The sequence below is a fragment of the Hipposideros armiger genome, unplaced genomic scaffold (assembly GCF_001890085.2).
Source record: "Hipposideros armiger isolate ML-2016 unplaced genomic scaffold, ASM189008v1 scaffold_129, whole genome shotgun sequence".
NCBI lineage: Eukaryota > Metazoa > Chordata > Mammalia > Chiroptera > Hipposideridae > Hipposideros > Hipposideros armiger.
In genome coordinates, this window is record NW_017731479.1 from 1,843,700 (window position 1) to 1,863,716 (window position 20,017).

At 53.0% G+C, this 20,017-nt stretch overlaps 1 protein-coding gene across 1 annotated transcript in view; it reads right to left on the minus strand.

The window, feature by feature from the left end:
- GCN1 (GCN1 activator of EIF2AK4) overlaps positions 1-20,017 on the minus strand; it is an 83,319-nt gene that overhangs the window by 15,553 nt on the left and 47,749 nt on the right. The window contains 25 exon segments of the mRNA XM_019649093.1: positions 411-553; positions 699-895; positions 987-1,125; positions 1,328-1,396; positions 2,584-2,804; positions 4,990-5,169; positions 5,867-5,981; positions 6,339-6,460; positions 6,862-7,108; positions 8,114-8,308; positions 8,666-8,831; positions 9,487-9,557; positions 9,752-9,941; positions 10,110-10,237; positions 11,158-11,301; positions 11,657-11,737; positions 13,372-13,553; positions 14,039-14,194; positions 15,543-15,741; positions 15,828-15,941; positions 17,125-17,218; positions 17,527-17,705; positions 18,470-18,594; positions 18,691-18,880; positions 19,717-19,876. Of these exon segments, the coding sequence (XP_019504638.1) occupies positions 411-553; positions 699-895; positions 987-1,125; positions 1,328-1,396; positions 2,584-2,804; positions 4,990-5,169; positions 5,867-5,981; positions 6,339-6,460; positions 6,862-7,108; positions 8,114-8,308; positions 8,666-8,831; positions 9,487-9,557; positions 9,752-9,941; positions 10,110-10,237; positions 11,158-11,301; positions 11,657-11,737; positions 13,372-13,553; positions 14,039-14,194; positions 15,543-15,741; positions 15,828-15,941; positions 17,125-17,218; positions 17,527-17,705; positions 18,470-18,594; positions 18,691-18,880; positions 19,717-19,876 (3,807 nt within the window).

Here is a 20,017-nt window from a genome sequence, read left to right on the forward strand (position 1 = left end):
AAAAAGTATTCGCGTTGAAAATTGTAATACAACTGAAGAACCGAATAGAAGGAACTTTTTTTTTTTTTTTTTTAGCTGAGCCATCCTGCCACCTGTTGGCAGCTCAGCAGCAGCTCAGCTGAGGCCAGTAATCAAACCAGCAACCCTGTTGCTCAGAGCTCGCACTCTTGAGCGAGTTGTTAACCACCTGAGTCACTCGGCAGGCCCTAGAAGGAACTTTTTAAAAGAGAATCAGAATGAAGACACTGCTACAGGAAACTGGAGAGTGACAAAATGGTTACAAGTCACAAAACAGTCTGGAGAAAGCTGAGAGCTCTTGGCAACATTCTCCTCATCATTTCTCACTGAGAGTTCCCAAAAATGCAAAGCTGGGGCCCCTGGCTTCACCTGGGTTCTGCCAGATCTTTCACCTGATTCTCCAGAGGTCGTCGAAGAGGCCTTGCTCCAGCTGGGGCAGCAGCAGGGCAATGGCCGTCTCGGCATACATGGAGATGACCCGCTGGCCTGCACGCAGGGCGGTATCACGCACAAACTCGTTCTCATCAGCGAGAGCCTGCGCACACAGAGGGTGGGTCAGCCAGGGCTGCCTCCCCCAGGCACCCAGACCTCACCCTGTCACCCAGTCCCAGTAGCAAGGAGCGAGCCCTAGTTCTGTCCTCCTCAGTAACGCTCTCTGTGGCATGGTCATCAGTGCCTACTTTGAGGATACAGGGGATGATAGGCCCCACATAAGGCGTGAACTTGTCCCCGAAGGTGATGGGCAGGTAGTTGAACATCATGATGTAGCCATCTCGGACATGGGGTGCAATGTCCACTTTGCTGGCTGTGGCCACAATTTCTGGCATCAGCTTCTCCAACTTCTCCACCCCCAAGCCAGCCATGACCTCAGCCAACCCTGCAACGAAAAGCCAGAATGAAGCCACTGGCTCTGAGGGCCCCTGGAGGGCATTCCCGGACTGGCCCCCTGGGCCTGCCGCTGGCCTCACCTTGCGCAGCGCCTGAGCGATCCACGGAGCTCTGCTCATAGGTCAGCGTCTCCATCAGCCACGGCAGCAAGTCCTCAAAGCATGACTCCCCCATGCCCTTCACCATGGCCCCCAGAGCCTTTGCAGACACCGTCCGCACCTGTCAGGTAACCGAGAGCGGGGATGGGGAGATGATGTGGCTCAAAACTCAGTGACCAGGCAGGAGCAAGGAGGGGGTCCCGCGGGTCTCCTGCCCTTTACCAGACAGACACAAAAGCAGCTTAGAGGGAATTCTCAGGAATGAAATTTCTGGGGACTGGACTAAAATAATGAGCTCCTGCCCCCCCTCCTCCCAGACTCACCTCAGGTACAGGGTCCAAAAGAGAGGCTTTCAGGCCAGGTGTCACACTTGGCAGGTAAGGAGCCAAGTCCTGTAACAACACAAGAGGTGACTCAGGTGGACACTTCTGCTTTCTCCGGGATCGTTCTGCTATGGACCCTGACCACACCATTCTGCTGACAAGGAGCGCTCGGCAGGGCTGCTCCCAGAACAGGTGGGATAAGGGTATCTGGGTGGTCCCTTGAAGGCGCCACGCAATTGCTCAGGGAAACCTCCTGGGGCCCCGAGGCTCATCCTCAGGAGGTGGAGAGCCACCAGCTGCACTTCAGTGCTTACTGCTCCTGCCCTCCTCTGGGACCGAGGCCTGCCCAGCCTCTGGAGCCTTCAGGCAATGCTTTCTGGCACTCTCCTTTCAGAACTGCATTATCATCTTGCCTTTCTTCACCTTAAAAGGTTTATGTCTCTTAATTCAGCATTCAGCTTTAAGGAACAGTTTTAAATATAGAAAAAGCCTTATGTTCATGGCAGTAACATTTAAAACAGCAAAAAAACCTTGGATACTACATGACCAATGACAGGATTACATAAGTTATAGCATGTAAACTTATTGGCATATGGTATAATTATTAAAAATCAGTTTTACAAATAAGTTGCAAATAAATTTATGTTCAGGAATATGATTTTTTAAACGTAATAAAAACCATTAACAGTAATTTTTTTGATGTTGGAGGGCTATGGATAAAATTTTTAGTTTTTCCAATTTTTCAATTTCCCAAATTTTCTAGGATTGATGTAACTTTCCCATTGGCTCTCCTGTGCCCTAAGCTCAGAAAGCCCAAGGAGAGCTGAGGTATATAGACAGTGAGCTCACACCTGTAAGCCCTTGAGAGCAAGGAAACAAGCAAATAAACAAGGTCAATCTCCTCTAATTTCCTGAGAGGCTTACAGAAGCACCTGCTTGGCATAAGGAAACACTGAAAACAGTCAAAGCAGCAGCCACTTTCCCCACCCCCCTGAAAGGTCAAAGGTGAGGCTGGACCTTTCCCACCTCAGTCTGTGAAAGGGGCCCACTGGGATGGGCCTCACCTGGGGGCTGAGCCAGTGAGGACATGAACACTGTGTTCTGCAAGATGCCCCGAGAGCCTAGATTTCCACCTTGCACCCCCAAATGATCAGGGACCCAACGCCCACACCCCTCCCCAGTCTCTTGTGCAGGGACTCTGTGCCCTAACCCAGCATCTGCTGGTCTGTTCCGCTCCACCCCTGCTGAGCTGCTACCTTCTGGTCTGTGAGGGAGTACATGTTGCCAATAATCTGGGCTGCCATCTTCCGCGTGTCCGTGGACCGGTCCTGGAAAGCTCTCTGGACGATGGGCATGACGAGGGCCAGGGACGGGGCATCAATAAAGTGGACAAATTTGGTGTCCAGCAGGGTCTGCAAGCACTTCTGGGTCTTCCTGGAGGGATCCGTAAGGGCGTCCAGCAGGACAGGGGCAATGGCTGCGTGTCCAAAACAGAGGCTGGTTTATAAGAGTCTATGGTGTGGCAACGCCACTGGGTCCCCAGAACTAGAGGGATCAGAAGAGAAAGGAGTCCGGGGATGCCCCTCCCTGGACCCCCACAAGTTACCATCTCCGGAAGCCAGCCTGTCTGAAAAGGACAATCCTTATGCCACCCCGATTGCACTGCGGAGCTGTGCTCTGGCGGGGCCCTCGGGGGCTGGCTTCAAGGGGCACTGAGCTGCAGTCACAGTGCTGGGCCTCCACAGTGCTGGGCCTGCTCAGGCACCATGGACCTTATTTAGGAAGCAGCAACCCAAAGTTGTTTTGCAAAAAACTTCCGAGACACCAAAGGCCCTTGAACCGGTGGTGGGAGAGCAGCAGACCATGCTCTGAGCAGCTAAGCTCAGGTAAAATGAGCTCTCAAGTTCAGCACCACCAGCCCAGCAGAAGGAATTCCAAGAGGAATACCTGGCTTATCTTTTCCACAGCCCAGAAAATTTAGCCACCATAAGGCCCCAAGCTGGCGGTCAACAACAACAACAAAAAAACTAATGACCCAATTTAAAAACAGGCCCGAGGATTTGTGCAGACAACTCTCCAAAGAAGATATGCAAATGGCCAATAAACACAAGATGTTCAACATCACTAATCATTAGGGAAATGCAAATAAAAAACACAATGAAATGCCACTTCACACCCACAAGGATGGCTGTCACCCAAGTGTTGACTTTGCAGACTATAACAGCGTTGGCAACTGGAATTCTTATGCATCACTGCTGGGAATGTACAGCCACTTTGGAAAACGGTCAGTCAGGCAGTTACTCAAAAAGTCATAGTTACCATATGACCCAACAATCCCATTCCCAGGTAGCTAACCAAAAGAGCTGAAAACATGTTTACAAAAAAAAAACAAAAAACTTGTACACAAATGTTCGCACTATCCTTTACAGCCAAAAGGTAGAAACAACCCAAATGTCCATCAATGGATGAATAAACAAAATGTGGTCTATAAGCACAATGAATTATTACTGGGCCGTAAAAAGGAATAAAATACTGAAATATGCTCCAGTGTGGATGAACTTTGAAGACATGCTAAGTGCAAGAAGCCTCATACAAAAGGCCACATGTTGTATGATTTACATGAAATGTCCAGAGTAGGCAGACCCATAGAGACAGAAAATAGATGAGTATTTGTCAGAGGCTGGGGGTTGGGGAGGGAGGATAGGAAGAGTGAATGCTAATGCGTATGGGATTGTTTTTTGGGGTGATGAAAATGCTCTGGAACTACAGAGTAGCGATGCTTACCTAATTTTGTGAATATACTAAAAGCCACTGAATTGCACATTTTTAAAAAGTGAATTTTTATATTATGCAAATGATATCTCAATTAAAAAAAAGAAAAGATCCAGGCTGGAGTCTCAAAATGAAGGCATTTCTACTCATTTGATAGAGATGAGACTGTTCTGGGCCTTAGGAATCCCCAGGGCTGTTGGACATTATTAAAATCAATAACAAAATCCAAGTACAGTGTATATCTAGTCATCCCTTAAAAAACAAAAACAAACAAAAAATCCCATCATTTTCTGAACGAAAAAAACCTCTGGTAATACCCTAGCTGAAGTACCCTGAATGGGCACTGAGGCTTCACACTGAAGCTTAAAATGTAACAAACGATGGGCTTGTCAAGGTGGCTGACGGGCTGTTTGTAGAAACCACCCTCAAGGAAGAGCCATATTAAACAGCAGGTAAGGGGAATAGCCTGTCCCTAACCTTCCCCTCTACCCCAGGTCTCCTGCAAGGAGATAGATTAGAAAGTTTCCAAAGAACCTAACACTTCAGATGATGCTGATGTGGTCCAGAGCTTGTCATTCAATTCTGTTGACATCAAGGCTCAGCTCAGTGCACAGGGCTCTCTCAGAATCAAGGTGTTTCTGAGCCGATGACTCAGTTTCCCTACCTATGCAGTCAGTGATGGCTACTCCAGACCAGCAGGAAAACAGACCACTTCCAAACTACTTTCTACTTATTGTTCTAGGAAAAGGGCTTCCCAGACTTTAGAGGTTATTTCGCTGTGAGCGCATCTGTCACAAGAGGGCACACTCTTTGCTGAATGGGTGCATATTCCCTACAGCATTCAGGGACAGGAGGAGCCTGGGCCAGTGCCCCCCATGGGAGAGGCATACCCAGGATCTCCGGGTTCCTGATGACGGAGCCGATCTGCCTGAGAGCCTGCTGTCCAGCCTTCTGCACTTTGACGTGCGAATCGGTCAGCACCTCCGTGAGCTTGGGCACGATGTTGGGCAGGCAGGACGACAGCTGCTTAGGAGCACAGTACGCCATCGCCCCCAGCAACTCCACAGACCCTGCAGATGGCAGACACATGCTCAGCGTGGACTCCATGAGCACAGGTGACGAGTCACCTGGGCTGACTGCCCAGGCAAGGGACAACCGGCCTGCTCCTCTGCAGATTGTGCACAAGCAGTCCCCAGGAGGAGGGCAGAGGAGACTGGCTCCAGCAGAGACCAAGGAGACACCTGGCTTAGTCCTGGCGGGGATCCAAGGCCAAGTCACGGAATTTCTCTGGCCTCAGTCTCCTCATTCACAAATGAGTAAACTGATTTAGATCTGTCATTTTCCAAACTATACAGAAGCCTGAAGGACCCAGAGGGAAGCCAAGTGGGGGAGCCCCAGACCTTGACCCTCCCTACACCTGAGCAGCTCTGCTTGTATCTCTTTTGTGTATTAGGATTCCAGATAAGATTATGGTTTTTAAAAAGTGGTTTAATGGGGAAAAAAACTTTAAAATCAGTGAACTAGCCACAGACTAGCTTTAAGGCTCGAGGATTTCCTGATTTAGGGCTGTGGCTTCTGTGCCTGTGCTTTGCAAGTATGCACAAAAACTATTGAAGGATGGGCTGCCCAATGGCAAAGAAAGGCTTGGCCTTACCCCCGGCCTGGGGAGCACACACGCAGCACAAGCGCTGTCGCTACCTAGAACCCCGCAAGGGCCGTTTTCAAAACAGGAAGTTGAGACAGAGACATGGAAGGCAGTGGCCTTACCAGCTTTGGTTCTCCAGGATTCCTCCTCCAGGGCCGCCAATAAGGAGGGGAGCACCAGCTTTACCCCGTGAGCACTCAAGTTGCTCATCACAGCCTTGGCACAATCATCTGCAGCCTCGATGGAGGAGAAAAGACATTCAGGGGCCTCCTTGCCCAAGTAAGGGTCAAGGCCTGACGCTAGACCAAGTGTTCCCCCAGTGACCAACACTTATGGGGGGGTCTACTGTGTCAGACCCTGTGCCTGGGCCTGCAGACGTGATTGAGGAGAGACAGTTTCCATCTCACAAAGCCTCAGTACTTTACTGGGAGCCAGGGGAGTCCATACCAGTAACCGGGACCCAGTGTACAGGCAGAAGGGGTTCTGACAGAAGGGGCCTTACATTACCTCAGACTGCCCGCCAGTCTCATGCCAACGGCCAGCCCCCGCTGTCAGCAGCTGCCAACAGTGGTCACATGCAGCCTCAGGACTTACCTCACGTACGTACTGGTTCCCATCCCCAAAGCACAGCAGCAGATGGGGCAGCACGTGAACCACGTATGGTTCGAAGAGCTTCCCCAGCATGGTGCAGAGCATCTCGAAGGCAAAGAGGGCTCCTGGGGGAGGAGAAGGCGGGACAGCTGGAGCAGCCCAGGACAACCTCCCTGCTACCTCCTCACCCTCCGGAAACACTCAGGGCAGCTGTGGGACTGAGCGGCTGCTCCGTGAAGGAGCAACATCCTCTGCCTCCCCCAGAGCAGGAATATGGCTAAGCAGAAAGAGGGAAGGGAGAAGGGGGCATCCATCGCTTCTTGGCACTGACAGCTAGAAAGACAAAGTCTCTCAGCTGGGGGTGTTGCTGAGTTACAAAGTCCAGGCCACATCAGCAAGGCCCGATGGAACAGGTCACACACAGCTGCCCGCTGCAAGGCACACACATACACCAGCCCTCCAGAGGGGAAGGCAAGGCCAGATTCCTCCCTCTGGCAGCTGGGCAGCCCTGAGCTCAGATACTCACCCTCTCGCCGGCGGAAGTTCTTCTTATCCTGGATGGCATCGGTCAGCGCTGCCATCATTTCCTGTTGCTTTAGCGACAGGATACCCAGGCCCTTCACCAGGCCGGCCAGCCCGTACGCAGCCCCCTTGCGCTCCGCGTACTTGTCCGACTCCAGCAGCTGCTGCATCAGCCTCTGGATCATGCCTCCTGCATCTTCCTTGATGGCTGGCACGAGGGGTGGCAGGCAGCTGGCCACGGACTCCTGGACCTATGGGACGGGCCCACCTCAGCAGGAACCACCAAGAACAACCTTCCCTGGTGGCCGACACAGTCCTACGCCCCATCTCAGCCACTCGGACAACACAGAGCATCAGAGAAGCGAACAGTGCTACACACGTGGACCCCATCAGGCTGCACGCCACATCTGTCAGTGACGTGAGCATTAACCGTTACGGTGCTATTTCTGGTCTAAAGGGAGAGAACCTAGGCCAGGGGGCGGGGTGTGTGGGGAGGTGTGGGGGTGTCTCTCTCTCTCTGCGTGCGCACGCAGAGGTGGGGAACAGGACTCCAGGAAAATTAAACCCACTCACAGAGAAAATCCAGAGAAAAGCACGTTACTGTGCCTCCATAAAAACGGCCCACAATCTCTGCCTTCCAGGGCCACGCCCAAACTTTGTGGTACCAAAAGACACGGCTCATTAAGCCCAGCTCGAGAGCAGAACAGCATTACGCTGCCAGGGGACTGGGCAGGACCCTGTGCAGGTTGGGTTTTCTGACAACTTGTTTGAACCATAATTTTGTGAACCTGCATTTGATGAGGACACTCTGGGTAGTCCAAAATGCAAGTTGCAGAAAATATACATAAATAGGCTTTTCAAAAAAGAAACAAAATCCTTGCACTGAGGCTTGGAGGCTGCATTAAAAGTCCCCCGAAACACGTAACAAAAACGTAAAGAAGGTCAGAAAAAAAGCTGACATGAGGCAGCCATTTTTTTTTTTTTTAATCTTTGTATCCCTAGTGCCAGGTTTATACTACATGCAAAAATGACTGTTAATAAACAAGTAGAAAAAATAAAACTATCCATGTCTACTAGAACCAAGTAGTAAAGTAACTCCCTGTTCAGCGGTATTCTTGACTATAAATCAGGCAGTCCTCTAAGATAGGGGACGGCTCCTTGCAAAGAACTGGGTCTTCAGGACCCTGATACTCAACTCTGTCCCTAGCATCCCACTGGCCACCCACAGTCGGGGCCCCAGGCTGGGTGCCAGGTACCTGCTGGGAGGGGGTGGAGAGGGCAGCGATGAGCTTGGCAACAATGGGCTTCACTTTGGGGTCACTCTTGTCCAGGTGCTTGGCCAGAGAGCCCATCAGGACCACAACGCTCTGCCGCACGGCATCGTAGCTGGCATCGTTGGGCGCATTCTTCAGGAATTCCTCAAACACCGGCAGCAGCGAGTTGACATTCTCCTGGAAAGCCAAGTGCACTCAGAGCCTCACATCAAGCCTACAGGCTGTGTCTGGGGGATGATGGCCTGTGCCCAAGGACCAAGCCCAGGTCTGCTCTGGGACGGCCATCCTGACAAGCCCCAACAATGCCAGTGGGTTTCCCAGTTTTCTGGCACGACTGCACCAGACTTATAAGAATTTAACACCCTTCTGGGGTCTTTTTGGCTCAAAGGAAATATTAAATGCATTTTCCATGGGGACCAGTGCCCTGCCGGGATTTCTGGCACTCATTCTCCCTGTCACCACTGCTCAGCCCCGCCTCCTGCCTCGGCCCAGCCCAGCCTTTTCCCCAGACCCTCAGCTGGCTGAAATCTTTACCTTCCCATGGGTGTTGAGCGTCGCCAGGGCTGCATCTAACATGCACTTCCGGACATCAGGGTTTCGGTCATTGAGAGCATCAGGGACAAAAAACTGAAAGAGTGGCTTCACCTGAGAGCTGTCCAAACACTGGGAGAGCTTGTTCAGGGCCAAAGCCAAGCCACACCTGGGAAAGAAATGCGAGCGTGTTGGGGGGCAAGGGCTGGCCAGGGGCCTCCTCTGCTAGTGGGATCTATCTATCCCGGTATACCACAAGTGGGGGGCTTGACACCAGCAAACACTGCTTTGGGGGACAGAGCACAGCATGAAACCCACTGCCTATTACCCACCAGCCTACACAATGGACTGGAATAACCCACTTGCCAAATAGAAACCCACCATCTGCCCAGTTTCCCTCCTACAGGGTGACTTTGGGCAGGGGACCAGCTCTGCCTGTTTCCCCATGAGTGCAGTGCCTGTCCTGCTACCTCCAAGGCAGCTGCAGGAGAAGAGGGAGAGACAGGAACCAGATGTGAAGGCACTCGGAAGTGGACATACCCTACCAAGGCAAAGTGCTATTGTTCTTTTCAGCTACAGAGCAGTAAGAAGGTCCCCAGGGACCTCTGAGGACACAGGCCCAGAGGAAAGGAGAAACATGCTCAAGGTCACACAGCTAGCATGGGAGGAGCCACCACTTGAACTCTGGGCTCCCGGACTCAGAGGGAGGTCTTGTCCTTTCCTTCCACTGTTCCATTCATCCGTGCTGCCTCCTCACAGCACCCAGCCCACCTGCCACCTCTCAGGCAGCTCTGAACGGAACAAGATTGCAACAGCTGCTGTACCTGGCTTCCCACTGATCGGGAGGAGACTCCGAGATAACTCGTCCCAAAGCATCCAGCACTGGGGGCGGCCGCTGCAACAAAAGGTTGATAAATGCACTGCAGTGCTCTCCCCCACCAAGCCCAGCAAGCCAGCGACCCAGGGGTGAGGCTGTGATCAGTCACAGCCACCCTGAGCCATGGTGAGCTCCAGGAGCAAGTCGGAGGCTGAGCAGTCCAGTGCACCCTCCTGCCGCCCAGTCCGCCTCAGGGCGCACAGGCTACTCACGTAGAGCTTCTCCTGGTAGATCTCCATGAGCCTGCCCATAACCTCCGCCGCCTGACGCTGGTACCGTGCCAAGGCGTGGGAGAGGGCTTCGGCCCCAGCCTGCCTCACAGCGGCCTCATGATAGATGACATCGTCGATCAGCAAGGAGCAGAGGTCTGGCTGCAGATCTAGGCCCATGGTCGACCAGAGCCTGCAGCAGACCGAAGGCGGGGCAGGTCAGACAAGGATCTGCAGCACCCTCCCACCGAACCCGACTACCCAGCCCTTCTCTCACAGCAGGCCCAGCACACTGGGTCCAGTTACATCCTGAGAGAAGAGAGGATGGAGCAGGAAAGAACCACCTTCCAATGGCTCTCACCTCTCAGCCAGCTTCCGGATCTCCTCCTCCTGGTCAAACTTGACCACCCAGAGCCTCCGCAGAAGATTCAGACCATTTTTCTCATCAGTATCAGGCACTGGCAATACCATGTGGAGTTCCATCAGCCCCTGAGAGGGAGCAGAATTGGACCGTGTGAGGCACGACCTTTCGGAAGAGGCCCAGCCTACCTAACCTCCAGCCAGGGCTGTGCTCTCCAAGACGCAGCCACCAGCCGCACATGGGTCTTCAAAGTTAAATCAACTACATTAACTATAATTCCTTAGTCGCACCAGTCACACTTCAAGGGCTGGCTAGCGGCTACCACATTGGACAGCTAAGATACGTGTTTCCATCACTGCAGAAAGTTCTACTGGACAGCGCTGGTCTGGGAAGAGCCGTGAATCCACTCAACTCACAAGCTGCTCTGTCTCCTTAAACAGCTTCTCTTTTGTAAAATGATGGTGTGTGGTGGTACAATATTTTTTAATGTAAAATTTAAAAAAATTTAACTCTAAACATGCAAAGACAGACAAAACCTCAGAAAAAGGACATTCTCTTTGCTTTGTCTTTAAGAAAAATTTACCACACTGCCGTCTTTTTTCAGATTTTACTAAGGACAAGTGGGAACTCTTCACTGATCAATAGCAGGAGGCTGTAGACTGGCTTTTGGGGACCACTGTCGCATACTCCAAAGGGATCCTTTAGTTTTTTGGTGCAGACAAGACACATACAAGGTAGTGAGCTGCAGAAATGAACTAAGCCCATGAGTTACAGCTGTCTATAGAAGTACCAAGATCCACATTCCAGTTTAGAAATCGGGTGAAGAAAAAACAGCAACAGAGCACGACAACTGCTTAGTTGTCCCAACTCCTAGAAAGACCCCAACCCACACCGTGACCTCTTCTCCGCTCCAGGACACTCTGGTGCAGACGTGAGACACCCCCCATAAGGCTGAGGGGCATGCCTTCAAATGTCCCTCATGCAGCTCAAGTGCTTGCACTGAGCCACAGGGATGCTGTGGAGGCCCCGCGAGGAAGTGGGCACGCACCCGGAGCGCAGTGTCTCGCACGCTGGCACACGGGGACTGCAAGGCACAGAGCAGCACGTCCACCTCCTCTTGCTCTGCGAAGGCACAGCCATCCTTGCCACTGCTGCTGGCACAGAGGGTGGTCAGAGTGTCTGAAGCCAGAACCTAAGGAGAACATCAATCCACTGGACTCAGTTCAGCCAATTATTTACTACTATGGGGTCAGGCAGGAGGGCCGGGCGATGCGTTAGGGGCCCAGAGGGGTATCTGAACTGAGAATGCCCACCCCACAGCCCACCTAGGGCTGAGACCCCAGCTCCAGGTCAGGGCCAGTGGCAGGACCCAAGCAAAACCCCTTCACTAGCTAAGAATAGTCAGGCTGGCTTTCAAAAGCAGCCCTTCTGCTCAAGCCCAAAAGTGATGGCTGAGAGAGAAAACAAGGACTCAATCCCAACTACTTGGACCTGCAGTCGGGATCACAAACTGAGTCACAGCAACAGCCAATGGGAAATCAGGTCACCTGCAGGCGGGGAGAGCCCGTCCCGATCACCCAGGTCAGAAGGCGCAGCATGGCCACGCGAGGCAGCAGCTCTGGGCCATTCTAAGAGAGAGAAGAGCAGGTCAGTCAGGTGAGACAATGGGGAAAGGCTGGAACCAGGCCCCTTGGCACATGAAGCAGCATCTGGTCACTCAGAGGGACATTCTGGGCCACACAACAGCCAGCTCCACTGAAGAAACCCCATCAGGTTTACAACTAAACCTACATGAGCCAACCCCAGTCAATAAGGATCCTAAGGGGCTCAAAATAAGTTAATTCTGAAACTTGCTTGAAATTCATAGAATATGAAAAACATATGGATACTGAACTTTACAAGTAAAGAAACACAAAATGAAAAGGCACCATTCTGGGCTGGCCGAGTGGCACATTGGTTAAGAACTGGCTTGGGATGCAAGAGGGCCCCGGTTCGGATCCCACTTATGAGGGCCAGTGACACTGCCCTCCACAGCTAAGATGCTGAACAACAGCTCAACTTGGAGCTGGGCTGCCATGAGTTGCCGGCGACAGCGTAGGCTGCAACCCCTGCTGCAGTGGGTTGCCATGGGCTACCGTGTGTAGCCAGCAGCCAGCAGCCGCAGTGACTGATCTGCCTCGCCCGGGAAGAGCGCAATGATGGTGCCAACTTGGGCCAGTGAAGCAACATCCTCCACAACTAGACTGAAGAACAAAAGGACAGCAACTTGTCTGTTCGCCTTCCCCCAATAATAAACAAATAAATAGATAAATAAATAAATGAATGAATGAATGAATAAAAAAGGCACCATTCTTCCACCCATCGTTGGCAAGATTTTTAAAAAATACTATCTGAGGTTGCGTTTACCTTGGAGAAAACGGGACTCTTACTGAGGGTGGAGCTGAGAACATGCCATATCACTTAGCAATTCCATGCCAAGCATCTGTCCCATGGCAACACTCACACGGGTGTGCAAGGGGCATGCATATATGTACACAGGGGCACACCACAGCACTGTTCAAAATAGGGTGAAGTTACAAATAACCAAAACATATCCATCACAGGTAAAGAGTTAACTAAAACATGGCATATCCACAGCAGAATCCCAGGCCGACCGTAAAATCAACAAAATAGGTCCTCGCGCACCGACACGGGAGGAGACCCAGAGTGCACAGTCATATGAAAGCAGGAGCAGCCATTTTTGCTTTACTGTGTGTGGGGGCGTGTGTTCCGCGTGTGCGTAAAAACTGGTCCACAAGGGTATACACCCAACTGTCAGCAACCGTTACCTCTGAAAAGTGGTATTTCTTTCTTTCTGCCTCTGTGGTGTTGGAATTTTTAAAAATACGCATGCATTTCTTCGGCAAATTTTTAGAACATAATCTGTTAAAAAGAGGACCCCTCAATGAATGAGGTCCGCTCTCATAATCATAAGCCAGTCAAAGGGAGAGTGGTCAGTACTATCTTCTGAGTTAGAAACACAACAAACACAATAAATTAATACAAAATCCTTTAACTCCTTCAGGTCAGAAGCTCTCAGACATGGGAGACCTGAACATGTCGTGGAAGCCCTGGCAGCTGCACTGACTATGGGCTGCTGCTGGAGGCATCAACACACTCTCCGCTGCCCGCCCCAGCATCACTGATGAGCCAGGAAGTGTCGAACAGCCCCTCCTCCCAAACCACCCCGCCAGCCCAGGCGAGACCCAGGCCCCCTGCCGACCTCATCCACGTGCCCAGGAAGGTTAGTGGGGGAGGCCCTGAGCTGGGCGTGGACAGTCAGGATCTGGAGAATCTGGGCCATGCGTTCCTCTTCCTCCTCGCTCTGCTGGGGCATCTCGGTCAGCACCATCTTCAGAAACGGGAAGACTAAGGAAAAGGCTGGCGCGGACAGTGGTGCGGCATCTGTGGGAGCAAGGAGCAGACATGATCGTGCTGGCAGGGCAGGGCCCCGGCGGGCTGCCTCAGTGTCCATCCTCAGAGCAAGCGGGCAAGAGGAAGGCTGGAGGCCCTTTCTGACACCCGGAAGCACATGGTATGACAACAGGGTGACAGCTGGTAGCCCGGTTCTAAAGCCAATCCTGCTCACACCCCAACACCACCCAGCTCCAAAATGTAAGAGTTAGAACAGACAAGGAAATTCTAGTGACAAGAAGTAAACCCTCAATGGGAGTCACAGCGACGCACAGGATACCAGGACTGGACTCGGAAGTCCTCCATCTGGTCCAACCTCCCCCGCCCTCCGCCATTTTTCAGATAAGGAAACCAAGGTCAGGGAAGGAGCAGACTCGCCAGGGCCACAGCCTCATGAAGCCCCAAGCGGGCAGAAGCTCAGGCATTCCCCGGACCGGCTCACACCGCCTCATGTCCTCTGTCTGTGCCATCCTTACCTGGCTCGCCCTTGCCCACCCTGCTGGTGATGGTGTGGCTGTGCAGCAGGGTCACGGCCCTCTTCACGGCCACCGACAGCTCCTCCTGGCACCATGACTTATCCAGGGCACACTCTGGCTTCAGCAGGCGCAGAGTCACGTGGCTCACCAAAGTGCCTATGTCCAAGAGAGAGACTCAGCAAGGAATGACCCACACAGCCAGGAAGGATACAGCCCAGCACAGAGGCGCCCCGTGCCTCTGCCTTAATAGTAATCAATTCTGCTGTGCCAGGAAGTCCTCAGCCTCACTTCTCATTTCCTCTTCGTGGCGGCAGGCAGGGTAGGCAGGCAGGGAGCTGTCCTCCTGATACTAAGCAATCACAAGTGTGGTGACAGGAAGCATGAGCCACCTGAGGGCTATTCAGCCAAGAGCAAAGCTCTGTCTGTATGGTCTTCCCGCCTTCCATGCAACAAGCCCAGGCGGCCAGGTAACAGTTCCGGCAGGCTCCTCGTGCACTGGCTCAGAACGGTTTTCCAGACTCATTTTTCCAGAGCTCACTTTCATTCAGAACAGTTCCCAGATTCCTGCCTCACCCATGGAAAAATTCCCTTTAAGCTAGAAAGTCTGCTTAATTCCCAGCCACCCTACCTGGTCTTTGTTTTCCCACAGCAAACAGAAAGCTCAAGGTCACAGAGACCTCTCATCACTGACACGTGGCTGCTTGGGAGCTCTGCGCTGCACTGACCGGCCACGTGGCACCAAGCCACCCCTACTGCCACTGAATTTCTAACTGGCCTTAGTTTTACAACTACTACAGAAAGATCACACAGTGCCGGCCGAGTGGCGCGATGGTTAAGAACTGGCTTGGGACGCCAGAGGGCCCCGGTTCGGATCCCATATATGAGGGCCAGTGACACTGCCCTCCACAGCTAAGATGCTGAACAACAGCTCAACCTGGAGCTGGGCTGCCATGAGTCGCCAGCGACGGCGTAGGCTGCAGCCCCTGTGGCAGTGGGTTGCCATGGGCTACCGTGTGTAGCCAGCAGCCAGCGTGAGCGGCCAGCAGCCGCAGTGAGCGGCCTTCCAGAAGCCGGCGACTGATGTGCTTCGCCCAGGAAGAGCACAATGATGGTGCCAACTTGGACCAGTGAAGCAACGTCCTCCACAACTAGACTGAAGAACAAAAGGATAGCAACTTGTCTGTTCCCCTTCCCCCAATTCCCCAGTGCTGTTCCCATCCCCCAATTCCCCAATAAAAATCTTTAAAAAAAAAAAAAAAAAGATCACACAGACTAGTATCTAAAACCTGGGCCTGAGTGAAGGCACAGCAGACGTAAAACAGGAAAAAGGAGAGGCACTATGTCGCCCCGAGGGTATGCAGCTAGAGGTTCCCAAGGCCACTTTCATAGGAAACAAGTCAGTAACCTAGGTCACCAAGTGGCTCCCCACCAGAGTTCAGGGGCATCCTCGCCCACCTCCCGGCCCGCCCAGGGTCATGCTCACAGCCTGCAAACAAGGACTAACCCAAAGCCCTGAGTCGAGGGGGCATGACGCAGGCAGCCAAGGACAGGAAAGGGTTCTTGATCCTGGGAGCGGCCAGGGGAGATTTCAGCAAGGGCAGAAAAGAGTCGACCAAAACAGGGATGTACTGGGTCAGGCCCGATGGGTTCTTGGCCAGGATGGTGTCCAGCAGTCCTAGCGCCGCCTCCAGCTCACTGTCCATCTGCAAGCAGAGTCGCCCCAGGAGGCAGGTTAGCGGGGTCCTGCTCCGGAACAGCGAGGAACAGGCCCGGGCCGCCCAGCACTCACCTCCTGCAGCCGCCTCCGGATCTGGGCCTCCTTGTCCAGCTGGGCCTGCAGCATCTCCTTCTGCTTGCTGGTCAGCTGCACCTCCTCTTTAATGCCTTTCTTCTTCTTTATTTCCTAAAGGTAACAAGTAAAGCAATTCCATCTCCAGGAAACAGGCCTCCCTCCCTATCAGAGGAAGGCGAACTCGGTTCCGGTCAGCACCATGCCCGCTCTCAATCTGTGACCTGGGCCCCCAAACCTACCATGTGGCCTCCCCACCGCCCACAAAGTCCGCAGCCACCTGGTTCCAAGAAAACAGAGAGAAGCAGTAGAGAAGCGATTTCTTCTCGGATTCTCTACTGACAAACGCAAGAGGGACCTTTTATATGCGAGAGAAATGAAAAGTCCCTCGATGAGCTAGAAAGGGCATTCTGGTGGCCACACAGCTTCAGGATCAAAACTTCAGCCTCCCTGCTGGCCTGGCCTGCCTAAAAACGCTCTCCCCCAGTGTAAGCTGAAGCCGGAAAAAGGCCGAGAGAGCCCTCATTCATTCATCCAGTACTGACTGAGCACCTGCATTGTACCAGGCACAGTTCTAGACGCTGGGGATACTGTGAGAGACAAGACCAAGTCCCTGCCATTACGGAGCACATGTCTAGTGGGTGAAAACAGACAATGAACATGTAACCAAATACATAAACAAGATGACTTCAGGTCACGACAAATGTTAGGAAAGGAATAAATACAATACATAGTAACCAAGGAGAAGGGCAGGGTCCACTTTGGATGGGGGGGCAGGATGGTCGCCTCTCTGAGAAGCAGGCTTGTGGACACATGGGCTGAGATGTGAAAGACAAGAAGAACCCAGACTCGTAAAGACAGAGAGAAAAGCAATGGCTCTGAGACAGGGAAGGGCACTGTGGGTTCTGTTACAAGCTGAACACAGCCATCGAAACACGATTCCCCAGAGGTTACACTGTGCCAGGCCCCATGCCTGCTGTCAGGAGTGAAGACAGATGCCAGCCTTCAAGGAGTTGGGTGGACAGGCATGGATTCAAGCAACACCACTTAGCAGAGGAAATGTATGAACCGCTGCTGGCACCCAGCAGAGAGAGAAATTTATTTTCCATGAGTCTGGGGTGGAGAAAGCTACTGAGAAAGAATAAATAAAGGGTGAGGCGGGAGGACCCAGGACGGGCAGGTGGGATGAGAGGGGTATGCCACAGGCCTCAGGATGACCCAAAGAAACAGCATCTGTGCAGTAGGAAAAGCCACCAGCCTGAGGCCACCAAGCTCAACAGGCAGCCCGTGTACTCACCTCCTTCAGTTCCAGCTCGATGATCTGCTCCTTGAAGGAATAAGCTTTGTTCTCTCGCTTCATGTTGGCCTTTTTTATGCTGTCCTGCTGGGCACTGAAATCCCAGAGCAGGTGATCAGCCAGCTTCAAAACAGCCACCAGCCCCTTTAGCCTCTCGCCACCATGAAATCCCAGCTAGCTTTTGAGCAGTATGCACCAGGAAAGCACTGGGCACTTGACATGCTCTTGCACCCCAGGCCTAAGCACATGCCTGGAACACAGCAGGCACTTGTCCAACGAATAGACACGCAGATTCATTCATTTCTCACAACAACCCTACAAAGGAAGGGTCGTCTCTACCTGACAGGCAAGAAAACTAAGGCTTGGGAGGAAAGGCAACTGCGCCCACGAGTGGCGTCTCACCCCTGGATGATGGATTTGTCATACAGCTCCCCAGCCGGGGTCTGCATGATGGCAAACTCCTCCCGGGTCACCTGGCGCAGTGCAGGGTTCTGCACGGAGGTGGTGATGGTGCTGATGAGCTGCGGGAGGACCCGGTCCGGGGATAGGATGGAGAGGGAGCCCATGGCATTCATGGAAGCCTGCCAGACAGACACGGTCAGTGTGTGCCAAGGCTGGCACTGGAGAGGTGTCCTGCCCCACTTATATGCCCCTAGCAACTGACTCCCTTTCTTCTTGCCCCTGCCCATTCTTTCTGAGCACTGCCCACTGGAGCGGACAGCTGCAGCGTGTGCCTGTCTTCTCGGCAAACATTTACTACTTTGGTACTACCACCCTGATTTGGGGGAGACACAGTCCTCCCCGACTCTCAATCTGTAGTTCAGGGGAGCTGCCACCACCCTTTCCAGGGGTGGGCCTGTGACCCAGACCAAAAGGACGGGCCTAGGGATGGGCACAGGACCCAAGTCAGGGCCACTAGGGGCAGTGAGACCCCATGCCAGCTGAAATGATTGGAAAACACAAGCTTCTTCTGCTAGAGCTGATGGGGGACAAGCCGTAAGCCAGGAATCCTAGCAGCCATCCTGCCACCAGAAAGGGGAAGAATTGTCGGAGAATGCAGTCCACATCGTGGAAAGCAGAGACGAGACACAAATGGAAGAGACAGGCATTGCAGGCACCACCTACAATGTCCCGATGACACCTGAGTCCCTGTCAACTCAGATCCTGGCACTTAGCAGTTAGTTAAGGCAGTAAATCCTTTTTGTGCTCAAGCCAGTCTGCATTTTCTGTCACTCGCAACCCAAGGGTCCAAACCCACATTACATCACACTTTCACCTGTTTCTTTGAATCCTCTCCCTCCCTGCACTCGAACCTGAGGCCAGAACCAGCTCACGTGCCAATCACCTGGTTCAGGGGACTCTGTGTGGTGATCCTGGGAATCATCTGATCCAGGTGCCTGGTGATGAAGGCTTCTGGATCAATCTTCATCCTAACGAGAAGCGCTGGCCAGAGTCCAGACTGCACTGTCACTGAAGGGGAGAGGGGCAACTTAAGGCCTTCTGCGTGGCCCCCTCATCCTCTGCCCAACAAGGCCCTCCCCTCCCACACCCACCCCAGCCACAGACCTAAGGATGGGTGGTGAGAGATGATCAGCATCTCCTGGGCCAGCTGTTCGGTGTTGGTGACGTCACCCTCCAGCCCTGGCACCACAGAGATGATGCACAGAGCCTCTTGCAGGACTCGTGGAGGCACGTAGGCCTTGCCCGCCTCAGTTACCTCCCCAGCATCAGTCACCAGAGCCTCTAAGGGCAGCACCTGTGTGGAGACAACACGTGAGAGGCCCCAATGCTGTGTGTGCCAGAGCCCTGTGCAGGCCTGGCACACAGGGACACGGCTGCCTCTCGCTCATGTTGTTCTCAAGGGTCCCTGCTGAAATGGAGTCTGATGCCCAGCTCCCTGCATCGGGGCCCACAGGCTGTGAGATATGCCGGGAAGAAGGAAGCACCTAAACCACTCACGGAGGAAAACAAGTCTACTCCTAGTTCTGCCACTCACCAGCTGGGAGACCCAGCGCAAGTCATTTCAGCTCCTGGGCCCTGGACAACTTGCATAAAAAAAGGGTAGTCAGCCTGGCTGCCTTTCACAAGGGAGAATGGGTAGGAAATGCTTTACAAATTACAAAGCACTTTAAAAACATAATGTGTTATCCAGTTAAGAATGAAAGGTTAACCTACATATCAAAAGGCACAGGAAGAATAAAAAGTCTTTGAAAAGAAAAAGAATTACAGTTGACCCTTGAACAACGTGGATTAGAATGGCACGGATCCACTTAGACCCCAGTTCAACTGACCTGCCCAGTTCAAAGGGTCAACTATGCAGTTGGGAATCCATGGATGCAGAGGGCCAACTGTAGTTACACTCAGATTTTCAACTGCGAGGAAGGTCGCATCCCCTAACCCATGCGTCGTTCAAGAGTCCATTGTATACGAAAGAAGATGTTACCAGAGCTTAATTAAGGGCAGAGGGGAAGATTCGGGCCTCACAGAGTCTGAGTGCGAACAGCCCCGGAGCGGCCCAGCCCAAATCCCACGGCACACGCAGGGTCAGCGAAGCCGGTCTGAGCCCCAGCTCTGCAGCCCAGACGCCCTCACCTTGTGAGAGCTGAGGACAGTCTTCAGCTCCTCCAGGAGTCCGTACGCCAGCTTAAAGCCCCCGAGGGAGGCCAGCAGCTTCCGCACCGTCTGCTGGGCCTGCCTGCGCACGTGCCAGGTGCGGCTCAGGAGCACCGCCACCAGAGCCCGGTGGTACTGCCTGCAAGCACAGGTACAGGCTGTCCTGGGAGGAGGCCGGGCGCAGGGCTCTCCACAGCCGGCCCTCCTGCCCACCGCACACCCCCGTTTCTCAGCTCCCTGCCGGGTTCGCCTCCTCTGGCCCGAGAGGAAAGGTAAGTGA